The sequence below is a fragment of the Tachysurus vachellii genome, chromosome 25 (assembly GCF_030014155.1).
Source record: "Tachysurus vachellii isolate PV-2020 chromosome 25, HZAU_Pvac_v1, whole genome shotgun sequence".
Classification (NCBI taxonomy): Eukaryota; Metazoa; Chordata; class Actinopteri; order Siluriformes; family Bagridae; genus Tachysurus; species Tachysurus vachellii.
Window position 1 is genome coordinate 10,425,655 of NC_083484.1, and position 20,571 is coordinate 10,446,225.

At 35.6% G+C, this 20,571-nt stretch overlaps 1 protein-coding gene across 11 annotated transcripts; it reads right to left on the reverse strand.

The window, feature by feature from the left end:
• Positions 1-77: 77 nt before the first annotated feature.
• Positions 78-20,141, reverse strand: epb41b (erythrocyte membrane protein band 4.1b). 11 transcript variants are annotated; one of them, XM_060861656.1, is made up of 31 exons: positions 20,002-20,141; positions 18,474-18,546; positions 18,286-18,390; positions 18,063-18,105; positions 17,895-17,970; positions 16,453-16,671; positions 16,149-16,236; positions 15,887-16,039; positions 15,696-15,790; positions 15,341-15,486; positions 14,886-14,990; positions 14,647-14,784; positions 14,328-14,447; positions 13,074-13,823; positions 11,422-11,592; positions 10,766-10,972; positions 10,529-10,690; positions 9,965-10,135; positions 9,248-9,421; positions 8,664-8,831; positions 8,026-8,199; positions 6,996-7,187; positions 6,374-6,547; positions 5,198-5,368; positions 3,266-3,469; positions 3,082-3,174; positions 2,736-2,908; positions 2,445-2,474; positions 2,229-2,291; positions 917-1,099; positions 78-794 (listed from the first exon to the last, which is right to left on the reverse strand). In XM_060861656.1, the coding sequence occupies exons 2-31, from the start codon at positions 18,534-18,536 to the stop codon at positions 765-767; spliced, it is 4,641 nt and encodes a 1,546-aa protein (XP_060717639.1). In that variant the 5' UTR covers positions 18,537-18,546; positions 20,002-20,141; the 3' UTR covers positions 78-764. The 11 variants fall into 11 exon arrangements, with proteins under 11 accessions (XP_060717639.1, XP_060717641.1, XP_060717644.1 ...); XM_060861658.1 differs by having other exon boundaries at positions 9,248-9,409; positions 10,766-10,975; XM_060861661.1 differs by having other exon boundaries at positions 6,996-7,166; positions 10,766-10,975.
• Between the last annotated feature and the right edge of the window lie 430 nt (positions 20,142-20,571).

The following is a 20,571-nucleotide window of genomic DNA, read 5'->3' on the forward strand; positions in this document are numbered from 1 at the left end:
AGTACCTTCCCTATTTCATCGTGGGTCATAAATATCAAAGCTGAGAAGTACAGCAGCAATAATGTTTGAGACAAATATTTAGTATATATATATTTATATATAACATCATGACTTCATGCCAAATACAATATTGTCATGACAAGATAAATCAACAAAACCTGTAAATACAAGCAGATTAAATGGGGAATTTTGTGTTATCTCCATATACAGACTGTCAAACTAATAAACAAGGTATAATTGTACATTTATAAAGTGAATCCAAGTTTCTTTTTCTTTTTTTTGTGTGAAAAACCACACCTATACACAACAAAAGCAGTTCAGCAACATGTCTAAGAACCTTATGACGCTGTCTTTAGGGTTTGTTTCTGATCAATTTATTTCTTCTCCAATGAATAATATATTATTCAAAACTGCCTACACATATTTTGCTTCAATTGTAATTCTTTGTTGGGTTTCCACACTTTTCAAAATCTGGCTAATAAACACAGACAATCCTACATTGACAGTGATAAGCTCACATCTGTTACCAGACATTAGACATCTGCATTCAGGCAACAAACCACTGTAATGCTTAGTATTACAATATAAAAGTTCTATAGTATTTACTGCACATAAAAAATAAATCTGGTATACAGGTTATATTACCAAATAACAACAGCAATGTATCAATGACAAAATGGTGCAGTAAAGGAAAGAGGTTCGGTGTCCTGAGCTGTTGATAAGACAAAGGATTCGCAAGGATAACAGGGTGGAGCGACATCACATCACATCACTGATAATCCTTCTGCTCCCATCTGGAATATAAAATCATCTGTCAGTGATGGATGAGAGACAAACCCTTGTTCTGCTTTGGACAAATAGGACCATCAATTTCACACAGTAATGTGGTTTAGTATTTGTGAGGAGTGAGACTCACTATGTCTATGCCATTAAACAGCTCGCCGTTGGATAATTTGGGGTAAATGACAGGAGTGTATGTAGAGAGACGCCTGTCCCACTCAGTGGGACCGAACACAGGCATGTCCTCCATAAAGATGCGCTTTAACTCACTGACACTGGCATGATGATTCAACACAATCTCCTGAGTCACATCAGAGTCCTGAGAGAGAGAGAGAGAGAGAGAGAGAGAGAGAGAGAGAGAGAGAAAAGAGTTCATAAGACTTGTTAATGTATCACACAGATACAGTACATCAATCACTTTATTAAGAACAATTGCTTTTATCTGAAAATCATATAGGTACAGGACAAGAGCTTCAGTTAATGTTCACTTTAAACATCAGAACTGGGAAAACATTCTTGGTTACTATGCTGGTGGCAGTGAAGCTATACTTAGAAGGTCTGGTTTGAAATATTACCTGGTCTTTTTCTAGACTGATGAGCTTGTGCCCACTGTAGCGTTATATTCATTTTCTTTATTTTCATGTGTAGAATCCAGTGTGGTCTTAATAAGACTTTAATTGAAAAAAGTGACCGGGATCTGAATACTTTCTGAAAGCGCTGTACGTGCTGCTTGATCAGACAAGCCGTCATTTGTCCTCATCCTCCTTAACCTTTTGTCAGCATTTGACAACATCAACCACAAGACTCTCTTGTCCAAATTCAGGATTCTTGGAATTCATGAGCAGCATAGAAACGGTTTGCTTCCTACCTGAATGGTTGCTCTTATCAGTTAACAGGGAGGGGATTGACGTCTGCAGACCTTCCACTGGTACACGACAAGGTTCTGTACTTCTATCCTCTCCTTTTCTCCCTATATACTCTCTCTTGGCAAAGTTATATCCACACATGCATTCTCCTAACACTGCTATGCTGAGGACACTCAACTTATCTTCTCCCTCCCTCCCTCAGACACCATGGCTTTTGCTCAGATCTCAGCATGTCTGGTGGAAATATCATCATGCATGATGGCTCATCAGGATCTTGCAATATCTCTGAAAATCTCTGTGATCTCCCATTCGGCCACTGCTCACAACCTTGAGGTAACCATGGACAATCAACTGTCCTTTTCCTTACATGTCTCTAATGTCACATGAGAATGTCCGGAACAGATGATTCACTGGCTTGACCATCTTCAAACGATGAGTGAAGACCTACCTCTTCCTGAAACACTTATAATTCCTCCAAAAAAGTTTTAGGCTGATGGTACCCTACGTCTGAGACCTAGTAAACCAATGTTGATGATGCATTTGTTCCTAAAAAAAATTAATAATAAAGAAATGTTCACAAACCTCTAACATTAGAATGCTGTGACGGATATAAATGGATTCACCCTCAATTCTCTTCTCTCTTTTCTGTCGAAAGACAAAACGTGAAGCAACAAATGTAAAGTATGTCTTTGTACATTGTCATACATGAGAAATATGTCTTTGCACATTTATCTTGGGTTTGTATGCATTTTAGAGTGTACAGTAAGAAGTATCACAATTCAAGTATGATTGGCCAACCTTTCTCTTAATGATGGACTCTGATTCCACCTGCAGAGGCAAAGAAAGGTGATGTTCACTGGTACAGTTTGCAGTTACAGGTTAAAATTAGTCTTATTCATTTTCAGACAAAAATCCCTCTCTCAATGTGTACGTCAATGCAATATAGACATATATTATTCACCTATTCATATATTGACATATATGAATTTTTATATTATCTTTATACTTTCCTGATAATACACATTCAATACAGAGCACATTTTAATCATTTGTTTGCTATTGTTCTATTTGTAAGTTCAGGTTTTAGACCTTAGATTCTTGCTTTATATCTTGTGTGATCTCCTGTGTGATTTCCAGTCTCTTTAGACGCTCCTCTTGATAAGTGGGTCTTGTGATGCGAACAGATTGTGCAGTGGGAGTTGATGTCATTGGCTGATCAGCTGGAGTCAGTGGGATGATAGGGACTGATGGATGTCTGAATCCTAACAAAAAAAAAAAAGCAAATAAGAGAAGTAGGCATTCAATCATTGCACATTATTTATTATGGTGGCTTTCAGTCACAATCAGGTCATTAAAAACCTTCCTATTAACCAGTTTCAGCATGTTTCCTATGATAAAAGCAAATGAACTGTATGTTTCCTATGCCATGTTTTACCTGCCACTTTTCTTCTGTCTTCTGCCAAGGCTTGCTTCTTAAACAACTCGTCCTTCCTACGCTGGTCCTCCTCGGCTCTCTTGTAAATGTTCACTGGCAATAGATATTCAAAGAGAAGAGACAAGAATAAGATCTGAGAGCAAGAGAGAAAGATGACTCAAAAAGCATAGAAAGTTTTTTTTACCTGATATTTTAGAAACGGGCTCCAGCAGGAGGAACCAATCATCAATCACCTCCCGATGACGCTCTTCTGCTTTTGGTGCAGGCACATATGGATGAAGTATTTTGTCCTCCACCACATGGCTTCTCTTTACGTCCTTACTGAGTCGTCCCTTCTGCACCTCCCTTAATCTCTTTTCTTCCAGAATCCATGTGTCTGACACACCCTCTGCAGTAAAATCAATCAATACACACATGGTCAAATCCTATTCATTTAAACCATTATTGTTTTCAGTATGTAGCAGGGCTTTACATTTTATGTTTGTCTCTTAAATGTAATTGAGATCAGACACAATTAGATAATAAAGGATGAACAGATTCATTTGCAATCAAGAATGGTTCGCTCATTAGCAAATCTATACTATAATACCATCATTTGTCTGATTCTACAAAAAGAGAGATACAATTTAACCACAAATTATAATTAGTTAAAAATACCTGTGGCAATGGGTAGGTCCTATTGACACAGCATCTTTGTTCCTTTTTGAAATCGAGTCAAAGAGTTATCTTGCTATCTGTGGTCCCGTTTGAGCAAAAGGATCATGTCTTGGTATTTTGATCTCTCATGCATATCAAGCTATAATATTTTTTCTTCATTTTATTGATGTTTATTGATCTTTAATATTGCGGTGAGGAATACCAAGAGACCATTTGGCCTTTCATGAGGTCCCAAGATTGCTCAATTTATAATCATTTCAGTATGAGGTTAAGAAAAATTGTATACAAACATAAAGCAAAAATTATAATATCATAATAATTATTAATAATTAATACTAAATCACTTAAGGCAAACTATAAACAATTCATAATAAGCTATGAAAGCTATGAGTAGGTTATATGAATATATTTTATCATTATATTCTAATTAATGTCACAATTCTATTCATAAATGTACAAAGAAATCAATGTTTTTTCCCCATAGAGTCATCAGTCTGAACTAATAGCTACTGTACATATACAGTGTTGCTTGAAAGTTTATGAACCCTTTAGAAATCTCTATATTTGTGCATAAATATGACCTAAAACATCATTAGATTTTCACACAAGTTCTAAAAGCAGACAAACTGAACCCAATCAGACAAATCAATAATTATATTATACTTGGAAACTTTTTTTATTCAGGAAAATGTTCCAATATTAGATATCTGTAAGAAGCAAAAATATGTGAACTTCTAGGCTTAGAAGAAAGCCACGCTCTAGAAAGCCACTACTCTACAAAAATAACATTGCTGCCCATGAAGTTTGCTAAAAGTTATGTGGACAAGCCAGAGGACTATTGGAAAAAATCATTTATAGAGGAATGAGACCAAAATAAAACTTGAATGAGAAAGAAAAGGTGAATACTGTATTCCAGCATTTGAACCTTATACCTTGTGTGAAACATGGTGGTGGTAGTATCATGCTTTGGGCCTTTATTGGTGCATCTGATGGAACAATGAATTCAGAAATATGCAAGTGAATTCTAAAGGAAAATCACAGGACATCTGTCCATGAACTGAATCTTTGGAAAAAATGTGTCATACACCAAGACAAGGACCACAAGCTCCCAAATCTGTCTATAAAGAATAATTAAGAGGAGCAAAGATAATGTTTTGGAATGGCCTGACCTTAATTAAAAAAAAAAAAATTATAGGACCTGAAGCAAGCAGTTCATGTGAGGACACGTTCTGTACTGATGAATGGAATGAAATACTTCCAAGCCATTCTGACTGATCAACAGTTACTGGAAACTTTACTTGCAGTTATTGGTGCACAAAGACTCTCACAGATACTGAAAGCAAAGGTTCACATACTTTTGCAAGTCACAGATATGTAATTCTGCATCATTGTTCTCAATAATTAAATGAAAACTTTCAAGCGACTGTGTATAAAATACCTGGTGTGGTTTTAGTTATACCTGATGGAGTCAGTGCAGGTTGTGTGGTCTGTGTAGGCCGTGGAAGGAAGTCCAGCAAAATGTACCAGTCGTCTTTCATCTGGACAGGTGTTAGAGTGTTTGCTCTTTGGAGTTCCTCCCCTATCCACTGTCTAATCTCTGCTCTTTGCTCTGTTGTATAAAAGGTAGCACCTTGCAATTGTAAAAATACAGAAGTGATGAAGTAGATGGATTTGACATGGTTGTATATGGGATACAGTACTGTGCAACACTGTTTTAAACACAATTGTTAATAAAAAAAAAAATACACATTAAAGAGTCAACAAAAACATTTCATTTTATCAGACATTTCTTTTCAAGGATAAATTAAATTTATCACAAAATCTTTGTATATCAGTAAAAAAATGTTATCTAACAGACAAATTAAAAGTCGCATAAAAGTGAGCGCTGACTGTCAGAGATTAGCTGAAAAAACAGAAGCAAGTGTGACAAGCAAAAGCTCCTGAAGAACTGTGTCAGATTCTCCGAAGATTCTACCAGCCAATTTCCATATAAAACGGCAAAGCATGTATCTGAGACAACTGATGTACAGTTTGATGTAAAGACAAAGGCTTATCTCACCAATCTTATAATAAACTTGATAAAATAATTCATATGTTAATACTGATTGAACACAGACAATAAGACAGTTTTAACCAAGGGACTTGACCTTTAACTGCATGGTATTCTGGATTATGCTCTACCAAATGTTTGTTTGAATGAAAAGTGCATGAACGAGCAGGGTCACAAATTTTCATTTTATAGTGGCCAGTAAATGCATATGCTCACATAATTACGTGTTAAATTATATCTATGGCAACAAACGGTTTCTGCTTTGGTTAATGTTAATTAGCTGGTTAGTTAAATTGCTGCCGTAAAGTGTAGGTGAGAAGGCTAATATTAAATTTATATCAGAATGTGTAATAAAAATTTAAATATGGGAAAAGTTATGCTGTATAAACTTTAGTTTCTGTTTACAGGCCTCCACTGGATCTTATTTTGCAGATGAATTGGTCAGTGATTTCAAGAAACTATACAATAAACAAATCCACTCAATTTCTCTATTTATTGTAAAGAAAGGAAGAAAGAGAACATATAAGAGTGGAGAAATGAGAGATGTAAATGTTACACAACAAACTTTACTAACATATTCCTCACCTGAAGGAACATTTCTCTTCTCAAATGGAATTGGTTTCATCTGAATCACCTCATGAGATGTTTCTAGCGTTTCTCTTCTCTCCTCCTCAGATTTCATTATTTTTACTTGCGTTTTGATTAGCTGTACTTCCTCCTCTCTGGTCTCTTTGTGAACATCTACAGCTGTGACAAGAACTGAAATAGACAAGATGCAACAATGCATGTGATTTTGCCTTTATGTACATGTGCTTGAGTGTTCCTGAATCTCTGCTTCTTTAGGAGAAACGAACAGCTGGATAAACCAGTCATCATCCACCTTTTTCTGTGTCTGTTCTTCTCATTTTGAACTTAAGTCACAGAATTAACTTGATTATCTGTAGTCACCATTTAATCAACTGAGTACCATCTAATATCTAAAATTATATCATAATAATTAGCTATTCTAAATCACTAAAGGCAAACTAAAAAACAAAGCATATGAAGATAAGAAAGCTATAAGTAGATTATATAAATACATTCTATAAATATATACTGAGTGACATGTCACACATTTATAATAATTTCCAAAGAAATCACTAATTTTCTGCCCCATAGAGTCATCAGTCTAAAGTAGTAGCTACTGTACAAACTGCATATAAAATACCTGGTGTGGTTTTAGTTGTACCTGATGGAAGCAGTGCAGGTTGTGTGGTCTGTGTAGGTCGTGTAGGCAAGTCCAGCAAAATGTACCAGTCATCTTTCATCTGGACAGGTGTTAGAGTGTTTGCTCTTTGGAGTTCCCCCTCTATCCACTGTCTAATCTCTGCGTTTTGCTCTGTTGTATAAATGGTAGCACCTTGTATTTGTAAAAACAGAAATGTGGTAGAATTTACAGGGTTGGATATGGGGTTATACAGTAAATTGTCGCTATAGATTTTCTATATACAGTACTGAGCAAAAGTTTTTCAATAATAAAAATGTTAATACTAATTATGTCAAAATGTTTATTGTATGAATTCTGTATTATTGGGTCAGCAAAAAAACATTTATATAGCGTTCAGCATCAGTTCAGGCAGGCCACATAGTCAAGCTCGGCTATCAGCTGATGTCAATTTTCTAACCCCGCCCATCAGCTGATCTGATTCCTAAGCGTGCTATTGGTCCCTTTCAAACAGGGCGCCCTATTTAAATGCTTTTTCAGTCTGTCTGCTTGGCTGTTTCCTCTGCATTGCTGCAACCCACCTCCTCCCCTAGCTCCTCCTTGAAACTTTGTGTTTAACTTAATCAGTGTCATTCTGTTGTCACTGATGCAGGCTCTGTTCTAAATGGGGGATTTTGTCTTGCTGCTTTCCCAGTTAAATGGGAGATTGTCCCCCCACGAAGCTGCTGCTGTTCCCTGACTAGCTTTCATGGAGCTCATGAAAAGGATGGGGAATTCAGAACAGAGCCATACCGCCAAATGTAAATTTTATAAGCTTGCAAATTAAAAATTTGAATATGTCAAAGAATTGTCTTTATTTTGACTCAAGTGGTCCTGACTGAAATGTCATCAAACATTACTGTTCTAACCTGAATGTAGAAACCCTAAATGTAACAGGCCACTTTTCAAAGAAGTGGGAAAATAAGATGTGTAAGAGTGAAGAAATGAGAGTGAAAAAATGTCACACTGCAAACTTTACTAATACATTCGTCACCTGAAGGAACATCTCTCTTCTCGAATGGGATTGGATTCATCTGAACCACTTCATGAGATGTTTCTAGCATTTCTCTTCTCTCCTCTTCAATTATTATCGTTTTTACTTGTGGTTTGATTAGCTGTACTTCCTCCTCTTTGGTCTCTTTGTGAATATCTACAGCTGTGACAAGAACTGAAATAGACAAGATGCAACATTGCATGTGGTTTCGCATTTAAGTACGAAATATACCTGTTATTATTTCTAGTAGTAGTACTAGTACCATTTATTAATGAATTCTTCTGGGTAATAACAATAGCAACAAATAATAATAATAATAATAAAACCCATTAAACCCGGGCAATCAGAGCACTCCCTGTGGCTTCTTGTTTGAAGCTAAATACTTTTTTATTTAGCGATGTTTAATGAAGAATAAAAAATGTATTGAAGACAGTAATGTCGCTAGTTTTAGTTAACTAGCCCGAAAAACCAGTAGATTAAAATATATATTCTGTGCTTCTATACTACACTGATATACTGCGTCACTATTTAATCATATTCCACAAAGGTTAAACAAATCCCTGTAATCCCATCTAGAGTCATCCGTCTAAACTAAAGGCTACTGTACATATATAAAATATGTGTGGTTTTAGTTATACCTGATTGAGGCAGTCCAGGTTGTGTGGTCTGTGTAGGTCGTGGGAAGTCCAGCAAAATGTACCAGTCGTCTTTCATCTGGACACGTGTTAGAGTGTTTGCTCTCTGGAGTTTCTCCTCTGTCCACTGACTCATCTCTGCTTTCCGCTCTGTTGTGTCCATGGTAAGACCTTGCATTTGGAAAAAAAAAAAAGAAGTGATGAAGTGGATAGAATTTATACACTTGTATCTATATATGGTACTGTAGAAAAGTTTTAGGCATTATAAAATTTTAATACTAATTTTATCTAAGATGATTTTTGCAAACATTATTTTTACAACCAAAATCAAATGTAAGAGAAAATTGGAGCAGTTTTTTTTAGTGCTAAGTTGGTTTCCTAAATGTTTGTGAGGTAGCTAATATTAAATTTATGTTTGAGTTTGTAATTAAAAACAAAATATGTGACCAGTCATAATGTAGAAACTTAGTTATAAAAAAGCTCCGTACAATATCCAATGCCATTCAATTTCTCTACTTACCATAAAGAGACTAAGAAAGAGACAGTAAGGTTTGTAAGAGTGAAGAAATGAGAGATGTAAATGTCACCTGAAGGAACATCTCTCTTCTCGAATGGGATTGGATTCATCTGAACCACTTCATGAGATGTTTCTAGCATTTCTCTTCTCTCCTCTTCAATTATTATCGTTTTTACTTGTGTTTTGATTAGTTGTACCTCCTCCTCTTTGGTCTCTTTGTGAACATCTACAGCTGTGACAAGAACTGAAATAGACAAGATGCAACATTGCATGTGGTTTTGCATTTACATACATGTGTTTGAGTGTTCCTGTACCTCTCTGTTTACCTGCTTCTTTGTTATTAATATACCTGTTATTATTTCTAGTAGTAGTAGTACTAGTACCATTTATTAATGAATTCTTCTGGGTAATAACAATAGCAATAACAAATAATAATAATAATAATAATAATAATAATAATAATAAAACCCATTAAACCCGGGCAATCAGAGCACTCCCTGTGGCTTCTTGTTTGAAGCTACATGTAAATACTTTTTTATTTAGCGATGTTTAATGAAGAATAAAAAATGTATTGAAGACAGTAATGTCGCTAGTTTTAGTTAACTAGCCCGAAAAACTGGTAAGTTAAATTAATATATTCTGTGCTTCTATACTACACTGATATACTGCGTCACTATTTAATCATATTCCACAAAGGTTAAACAAATCCCTCTAATCCCATCTAGAGTCATCCGTCTAAACTAAAGGCTACTGTACATATATAAAATATGTGTGGTTTTAGTTATACCTGATTGAGGCAGTGCAGGTTGTGTGGTCTGTGTAGGTCGTGGGAGCAAGTCCAGCAAAATGTACCAGTCGTCTTTCATCTGGACACGTGTTAGAGTGTTTGCTCTCTGGAGTTTCTCCTCTGTCCACTGACTCATCTCTGCTTTCCGCTCTGTTGTGTCCATGGTAAGACCTTGCATTTGGGAAAAAAAAAAGAAGTGATGAAGTGGATAGAATTTATACACTTGAATCTATATATGGTACTGTAGAAAAGTTTTAGGCATTATAAAATTTTAATACTAATTTTATCTAAGATGATTTTTGCAAACATTATTTTTACAACCAAAATCAAATGTAAGAGAAAATTGGAGCAGTTTTTTTTAGTGTTAAGTTGGTTTCCTAAATGTTTGTGAGGTAGCTAATATTAAATTTATGTTTGAGTTTGTAATTAAAATCAAAATATGTGACCAGTCATAATGTAGAAACTTAGTTATAAAAAAGTTCCGTACAATATCCAATGCCATTCAATTTCTCTACTTACTATAAAGAGACTAAGTACTGCAAACTTTACTAATACATTCGTCACCTGAAGGAACATCTCTCTTCTCGAATGGGATTGGATTCATCTGACCCACTTCATGAGATGTTTCTAGCATTTCTCTTCTCTCCTCTTCAATTATTATCGTTTTTACTTGTGTTTTGATTAGTTGTACCTCCTCCTCTTTGGTCTCTTTGTGAACATCTACAGCTGAAATAGACAAGATGCAACATTGCATGTGGTTTCGCATTTACAGTACGTACATGTCTTTGAGTGTTCCTGTACCTCTCTGTTTACCTGCTTCTTTAGGAGGAACGTACCGCTGGATAAACCAGTCATCATCCACCTGTTTCTCTGTCTGTTCTTCTCTTTGTACTGGTAAAATTGGTTGTGTTTCTCCCACATAAATTGTTCTCTCCTCTCTCCATTTGAACTCTTCATCGAAGTTTTTGTGCTCCTCTACCACATTCATCCAAGATGACTGGACAGTCTCTACTAATGTAAAAGGGGGAATATATCGGAAAAATCAAAGTAAGCACTTTATTATTTATCATTCATTTTTCATGTGTAAATATTAAATCGTTTGAACTTTAGTCTGTATGTCCATCCTTTGAGCTCCATGCATACCAAGCTTGTTATAATCCTTTTCAGAATTTTCATCCATGATCTTTAGTAGTATTGTGGTAAGACATATGCTGGGAAGATCATTTGACTTTTCATGAGGTCCCAAGATTAAATTAAATTAAAATTAAAATTTATCAAAATAATCAGCTGTACTAAATCATTCAAAACAAACTAGGTAAGAAAACTATACATAGATCATATTATGATTCTATACTGATACTGACGACCCACAGTCGTCTCTCTGAAGTACTAGCTTCTGTACATACAAACAATATGTATTGTTTGATCATACACAGTATGTGCTGTTTTAGTTATACCTGATTGAGGCAGTGCAGGTTGTGTGGTCTGTGTAGGTCGTGGGAGCAAGTCCAGCAAAATGTACCAGTCGTCTTTCATCTGGACACGTGTTAGAGTGTTTGCTCTCTGGAGTTTCTCCTCTGTCCACTGACTCATCTCTGCTTTCCGCTCTGTTGTGTCCATGGTAAGACCTTGCATTTGGAAAAATAAGAAGTGATAAAGTGGATAGAATTTATACACTTGTATGTACAGTATATATGGTTTCGCATTTACGTACATGGTAAAAGGTGTAGGCACTATAAAAGTTTTAAAACTTATTTTGGCTAAGGTGCCTTCTGTATTTTTGGGTCAGTGGAAAAAAGTCACTTTTGCAAACATTATTTTTCCAACCTAATTTTAATGCAAGAGAAAATCAGGGCAGTCTTTTAATTTTCCACAAATATTTAGTGCTAATTTGGCTGCCTAAATGTTTGTGAGGTAGATAATATTAAATGTATCTACTATGTGAACAGTCATAATGTCAAAACAGTTATTTGATTGCAGGCCTCAGGTGGATCTGGTATGGTAGGACAAATTGTAATTGTAAAAAATCAAGTGAGGATGTGGAAAGAATTTATACAGTTGTATATGGGTTATATTGTACATTGCCACTATAGAGTTTCTATATAAAGTCCTGTGCAGTCTTACAGTAAACTGTAAATTTCTGTAATACTAATTTTGTCTCTATGTTTATTTTATGACAGGCATTGAATCCATAAAAGAGCATTTCTTTTTAAATGCAACAGAATGAAAGAAGTGGAAATGAAATGAAAGAAGAAATTGAATTTCTTCTATTTTTATTGTAGTTATTATTCTTATCATGCAAGTCATCAGTTTGTTTTTAACAGCACTTTCATGAAGCTTTAAAACATCTCTGTGATCGACCCACTCCATTCCAATTAATTTGAAGATCATAGACGTTCCTGCTCATTCATGCAATAATCAAATCAGCCAATCATGTGGCAGTAGCCTTCCTGTCAACTCGTTGAAGTCTGGCCATTCTCCTCCCACATGTTCTTTGGGTGAAACATCTTGTTCATGAGAATAATATGGCCAGACTTGAACGAGCTGACAGGAAGGCTACATTGTCTGAAATATCCACTGTAGTACACACCACAATGAGAACAGAACAGAAAAACATGCCAAAACTTGAGGAGGATGAATTACAATAGCAAAAGACCACATTGGGTTCCAATGCTGTCATCCAAGAATATGAATCTGAGGCTATACTGCAAACAGGTTCACCAAAATTGGACAGCTGAAGTTTTGAAAAATCTTGCCTGGTCATCAAAGACCGAGTTTGATGAACTTGTGCTCATAGTAGCCTCAGATTCCTGCAGTTGTAAAAGTAGAGAAATAGCTAAAATAAAGTCTTGAACATATGTCATAAAGACAGATATGTACTAGATAAAAACTTCACAAGTTGCTGTCTAACATAAAGTCAGTAGTACTGCTTTATAACAAATTTATGCAATGTACATGAATATGTTAAGGCCCGGTAAAGGCACAAAAAGTGTTTCTAATTATTGTGTAAACTAGCAATTATTAATAGAATATTATGTGAGCTATAATTACACACATCATTAGCAGGATATATATGACATATAACACAGATCTGAATAAAGCTGCTTACCTGCATTTGCTGAAGATACCACTAAGGGTTTGCGATCCAGCATAAGGTACCAGTCTCCTCTGTCTCCTTGTTCAAGTTTTTTCTGCAGCTTTTTTTCAGAAGTTTCCACTCCTACAAGTCTCACAGGTGCTGAAGATGCCATCAGTTTGTTCTCCAGCAAAATGTACCAATCATCGTTCTCCCCAAGCTGTCTTCCTGCCTGCTGCACTTCTTGTAGTTTTTGCTCCAATAATTCTACTTCCTGTAATTTGACTTTTAGCCTTTCTATGTCCTGCAGTGTTCTTTCAACGCTCTCCACTTCTTGTAATGTTTTCTCTAAATCCTCTACATTTTCCTCAGACACCACTTCACCTGTCTTTAACATCAGTTCACGTACCGTGTCTACGACTTCCATCCCTCTAAATATTTGTTCAACAAAAGCCTCCTGAAGTTGTCCAGTATAAGGTTCCACCACCTGCCTTCTCTGTTCATACATTACTACTGTTTGTAATTCTTCTCCATCCACCTCACCTTCCATCATTTCCCTCATAACTTTCACTATTTGCTCACTGTCCCTAGTTTCCAACTCTAGATTTTTGCCAACAACATCTGGACTTATTGAGTTTCTTTCCACTTCCACTTCCTCGTGTTGCTCTGTCACAGCATCAACCTCTTTTCTTTTCCAGACAATATTTATACTCTTCTCTGAGTTTCCTTTTATATATTCCAGCTCTTCTGTCTGCTCTTCTGCTTGAGAGGACTGGAAAGACACTGAGGGTAAAAACAGAAATATGATAATATGAATGCTGTGTTGCCAGGTCATCAAATTCCCACAAGCATTATGAGTTTTTTCACCAGCAGGTCTGCAGTTGGACTGTCTGTTTTATTTGTGTTAATCATGTCATATGCCTTGAAGACTAAATATATGAGTTTATGATTTTTAATGGAATCCAGATGCATCAGTGGTCTGATTATTCACATTTTAATGAAAAATATTTAGCTATAATATGGCTTATTTTTAAGACATATTTCATGCTATTACTTTAATTTTGTAAATATTACCCGATTTGTACTGGTAGCCATGATTTTATATGGTTGAGATTATATAATTTTTATTATTTATTAATTTATTTTTTATTGATCATTTAACCTTTGGACTAGTTTTGTCAGACATATCTGATAACTCTTTTCCTAATGATAAAAAGATGGAGAGACTATATTTAGCTACTGGTATGAACACACGCTCTTAAATTTTCTCCAAAAATCAGAACTCACATTGTTGGGTCTTCCAGTGCCTTACACCGGGCTGATATGTGTGGGGTTCGAGGAGAACAAACCAGTCATCAGCTTGCAGTTTCCAAAGCTGGAATTTATCACTTTCCAAAATGTCAGAATCTGTGCAAGACATTTAAATGGCGAAACTTTTTAAATGTAATCAAACCCAAACAAACCTAATTCAGTCCTACTGTATTTGTTTGTGCTAGAACAACTAAAAATAACCATGAATAAAGTGGAAAGAAAATGTTGAAAAGGAGAATTAAAAATTGCAAGCACTGAAGTACAATGTGAAAAGAGAGATGAAGATTAAATTTACCTGAAGATAAGGATGAGTAAGAATGCTGAGTGGGAAAGGAGCGCCCACCCAACAGCTGAAACCACTCATTATCCAGTTCATCCACTTCCTCTCTTCCTTTATAAGCAAGTGTCTCTCCAGCTGTCACTTGGTACTTATCTGTGTGCACATCTGGCTTAATAATTGATTGTTTCTTACAATATTCTTATTCAGTGTATGACACATACACACAGGTTATAGATTGATTTACTGGACTCTACCTGGGCTATAAGCAGGCCATGTTTCATCAGAGCCAAGCAGTTGAAACCAGTCGACAAATTCGGTTCTGTTTGGGCGCTTCATATCCACAAGAAAGCTTTCTTTTGCTGAAAGAATAATTAACAACAGCTGTTGACACACTGGACTGTATTGAGTGTTGGCAACTTCAGTCCAAAACATAGGGAGTTAGTGATATTTATGCAGGATTATATTTGGATTAAGCATCTTAGCATTAAATTGATATTCTGGGTGCACCACTTAGATCATGCAAATCACCTGCATGTAGTACAGGACTTTGTGGTTGCCAGATTTCTTGAATAAAGCTGCCAAGGCAGGCTTTTTATTTCAACAGCCTCAAGACAAGTGGTATTACAAACAAGTATTGCCTTTTTAAGCCGAAAAAGGATTCAGTGCACAAATTCAGTATTAAATTTTACTGAACATTTCAAACATGCACCTTTCCTCTTGATGGCTGAGCGTGCAAAGCGTGGAGCTGCTTGCTTGATGGTGGAGCTGACCTCTAGAGATTCCTCATGAGTGAGACCGTCAAAACGATACCTTGAACCCAACTGGAGGGGAGCCTTGGCTAGGTCCTTAAAATTCCTAAGAAATTAATGAACATATGTTAAAAATTAATTTTTAGTGTTGTCTAGAAGTGTGTAGTATGTCATCATTTCTGTCATTTAAACTGCAGGAGAATCTTGATTCAGTTGTATTATTTATTATGTTGTGATCAGAATTCCCTATTGTTCCAACACATTATGATACTTATAGCTGTGTATAACTGTACATAAGCAGATATAAGCTGCTACCTGAAGAAGCCATGATGCTCCACAGCATTTTTCCACAGGCATTTGCATGCACGGTAGCTGGGAAGAGTGAATTTGATGGTATTTTCAGATGCATCCTGGATAGAGTCCAAAGAGAATCACTTAATCAGATTATGCTCCAGAAGATTTCCCTTCTTCAGCCCACATATTAGTTGTGTGAGACACATGTTTACCTCTGAGTGAGAAACCCTGGCTTGGAAGTTGCTGTGTTTGTAAAAAATATTCAGAACTGTGGGCCAGCTGAAACTCTGTGTGTTTTCCTCATCCTCATACACTACTAGACCATCAGCACACACACCCAGCATCACATCTCCACCACTGGCATCCTATACACACAAACCATAAGCATAAACAATTCAAATAATAAATGTACATATCAACACAAAGAAGGAGAAATTTTCAGCATGCGTAAGTACAGTTTCATGCTCAGGCTACCTTAGCAGGATGCAGATGTACTCCGTACATGTGGAGCGTCTTGACATTCTGCAGGAAACCCTGATCTGCTTCAGCAGGACTCATGGATCTGCAGTGACATACAGAAAAAAACAGTGTGTGTGTCTGTGTGTGTGGATGAGTATTTAGAAGAATCCACCCATAAAACTTATTTTTTAATTCAGACTGACTGAAAAATGCTTTTGTATTTTACTTTAAAAGGAACAGAATTTAAAATTTCTATCATATTTTATGACATGATATAAATTTTCAAGATGATGACGATGCTTGTGCATAACCAAAATACTTGAGTGTTTGATGGAGCTCTGCCACAGCCTCCTCCAGCTCTGGAGTTTGATTGGGTGCAAGGGGAATATTACTGAAGAACTCTTTCCCGTGTAGTTCAGGGTTATAATCTCCAAATTCTGCCTGGACTGTGTATGATCCCAAAACTGCCAAAATATCTGGTGGACATGGCAGACGGCTTGCCAGGATGTCTGTCCTGAGCTGAAGGCACAGTAAGTATCTGAGAGAAAACAATAATGCATAATTAAGTAAATAAATACATGTAGCACATTGCTTACACAAACATATATTAACAATAGGCAAATATTCTCAGGAACCGAAACATGTTTAATCAGCTTGAACAACTTTTTTTGAAGCTTGATGAGTGTGTGATGCGTTTACAGTTTCTCTCTATAGAAAGGACAAATATTCTGATTTTTTTACTGTACATAAAAGGCAGCTGTTGTAATATAAATATAATTGTAATATAATATAAAATACGGAATATGCTTTATTGGTTAGTTTTATCAATTGTCTATACACTTTAGATTATTGACAACATCTTGCATGGACAGTAGAATATTTTAAATGATGACAGGAATAGTTCTTAGTGGTTGGCTTGTCCTCTTTTTGATTTAATGAGCATATGAGCTGTCTGTACTCCAGCTAACATGGACACCACAACTTTGTGCAAAATCTTTTTATTAATTTTACATCCAATTCATTACCGAGGCGTCAGTGGAAAAGCTATTGGTGTTGAGTGTAGTTTGTGTGTGGGGTGATTATTATAACCGTACATGCTACAAGTATCAGAATATCTGACAATTTTGACTCTTTTTCTTACAAAAACTGCAAAAACTAAAAGAGCCAAAAGCTTTTGGTTATTGAGGGCAAGGTTAAGGTTAGGAGCAGGTGTGTGTGTAGCATTAGATATAGTAATACACTATATGGTCAAAAGTATGACCATCACACCCCATAGTTGGAGGCAGACAATTCTATAACATGTCTTTGTATACTGTAGCAGTAAAATTGTAATGGGGCCTAACGGGCCTAAACCTGTTTTATGACAGTGTCTCTGTATAGAATGTGAGGGCCGTAAAGAAATTGTTTGCCAAGGTCAGAGTGGAAGAACTCAGGTTGACTGCACAAAGCCCTGACCTTAACCACACCGAACACCATTGGGATGAAGTGGAACACTGACTGATCCCCAGGCCTCTTCATGCAACTGTACATGGATGAACCCAAATCCTTTAACCATGCTGAAATCTAGTGGAAAGACTATCCAGAAGAGTGGAGAACTTTATACCAGCCAAGGTGGATTCATGTGGAATGGGAAGTTTAAAAAGCAAACATAAATATGAGGCTCAGGTTTCCTCAAAATGTTGGCCATGCTATATACCTCTGTCAGTAGAAGGAGACAGAGAGCGAGAGAAATAAAGTGAGCGAGAGAGAGATAGATTTTACCTTGTAATGTCCTCAGCCAGTAAAGAGGGGTCAGGTGGGTAAAACTTGACACTGAATGTAAATGTAGCATCATGACCTAAAACGACAATCAGCAGTGAACCTCAGCATAAATGCAAACAAACACATAGATCTAATACTCTTTAAACATAACAGAACAAATGCACTCACTTTTGATCTGCTTGTGAACCGGTTTGGAAAATTTCAACCACACCTGAATAAAGATCATAAAAAATCTGACATTTACTATAGTAAGTGATAAATATGCCTCTAATTGAGCTACTATAGAACCATATTTAAAGCAAATAACTAATTAAATATGAGGCTACGTTGCGTAATTAATACATGATACACACATATTTATATTCATTCTATCTAGAATAAATTCTTTCACCTTATTGTTAGATGAATCCCATGCTGCCAGGCCAAAATAGTCCCTCTCTAGAAGATTGAGATACTCACAGACTTTATTAAACAGAACCTGGCCCACTGCTTTTTTCTAGAAACACAGATACATAAAAATTCTTAACAGCCCATGAAACTGCAGATTGTTGACAGAACGATAAGGAGGTAAATACTGACCTCTAAGTCTCGCTCAATGACAGCGCCGTCCAAAAGAATAACTCGGCAAGGAAACGTTGTCATCTTTACTCTCCTTCAACACATATTTTTATAAACATAACTGAATTAATTGCCAGATTGCCCAATGTTAGCAATAATAAACATGCTTTTTACATGCTATTGAATACATAAGACATTTTACAGCTTTAAGACTTATACATGTATTATATTTAAAAATAATTTCTGGTAAGTCTCTGATTCTGGTGAACTCTACACTATTTATACATTTATGTGTTTATTGTAGAATTATTGACACCCTTCGTAAAACAGAGAAAACAGACTGTAGACTAAACATAACACACAATAACTCAAACTTCCAATCAGTCAGTATGGACTGTTAATCCATGTACAAAAATTTTTGCTTTGAAACTACGTCTTTAAATATGATTGTTTTTCCCTCCAAAATGTGGCAAAACAATTTACAACTTTAAGCAATATATATTAATCAATTCAATATATTATTATTATTATTATTATTATTATTATTATTATGTACATTCATGTTGATCAAGAAACTACAGAGATGGACCTTTACCTCATCCATCTAGTTTCTAGAACAAAACTTCAAAGAACAATCAGCATATCTTTTTTCCCCCAGGATTGTTGAATAAAACCGTAAGAGGACTTAATGTGTTATATTTGGTGAGTGCATTTGTATTGGTATCTACGCATGTGTGAGGGATGGAAAGTTGCCCTGCCCACACTGCACTGTTCTGTTAAAAGATAGGGGCATGGGTGTTTTTTGGAGATAAACAAACCACCCCCCCTAACAAGCCCACACACACGTACATGCAAGAATAAATGCACACATATTCACAAAAAAATTGTGGAATACTGTATAGAAATGCTATAAACAATCCTTTCCATTAATCAAAGTATAAGCAAAGGTGTCTTAAAAAAATAAAATTTGCTCAAGAAATTTTTTTCTTTTCTAATTAATTTTGGCAGATTAATACTTTATAGACATGAATATTTGCTGCTACAAAAAACAAACTGTCTCATTTATCCTGCTATTTTTCTTATAATTAAGCATGTTTTCAAATCTAATTGAATTAACGTAAACTTTTTTTAAATGTCTTCTGGCAAGTTTTAGATGCTGAAGTAAATGAATGTATTCGTTCTTTGCATGTTCAAATGTTTACTAAAATATTTAAATGAGTTTCAAATATTTTACCATTAGTAAAAATTTTAACATCAGATCTATCTCGTGTATCCTTAGTCAAATCCTTCACCTGTAACACTTTAATCACCTATTTAGATTTTTTAAAAGGTAATAATCTTTACATTATCTGCAGAACATCATAGTTTACAATACTTTACAGTGCTACAAAATGAGTTATAATTATTTATATTTACTTCATATTTACTGTATCAGTCATATTATTGGCTGTACTTAGTTCTCTTTACTTACACTTCTTTTATGTTGTTTTTTACCACACAGTTCAGACTATTTTTCTAATCAAAATCACTGAAACTAATAAAAGCTTACCTGATCAAGTGAAATGTTTGTTACAGTAGCTCTCACTTCTTTTGCTCAGTCCAGAAGCAGTGAGGCAGGAAACAACTCAAGCGAAGCTTTCATGACGTTAGAGCTGAGATAAGGGTGAAGAGGAGCTTCAAGAGAAAACTGGACTAGCTTTTAATATGCATACAGTAAATAAAGTGCATTTCTAAAGGCACATTTGGCCCCACTTTTTGTCATCAGGTATCATGTCACATCAGTCTAACAAACATGAAGATAACAATGTCCAAAATGTCAGGACAATTAGTCAATGTTGACACTAAATCTGTCCAATAAATGTGAGGTAAAACTCACATGTACAATTTAAAGTATGGATTAAATACATTTAATTTAAGTGGCTTGTATAACAGGTCAATAACTGAAAGATACTCAATGATAACTCATTAAGTAATTATGGGTTCCATTATTGTATAAAAATATGTCTGTGCTCAATGGACCCAATGGACCCATGAAGCTACACAGTACCCGATACCTTCTTCCGTTAACTGAGACTCACTTACACACAAACTCTAGCATATGTACATGTACACTGGTTTA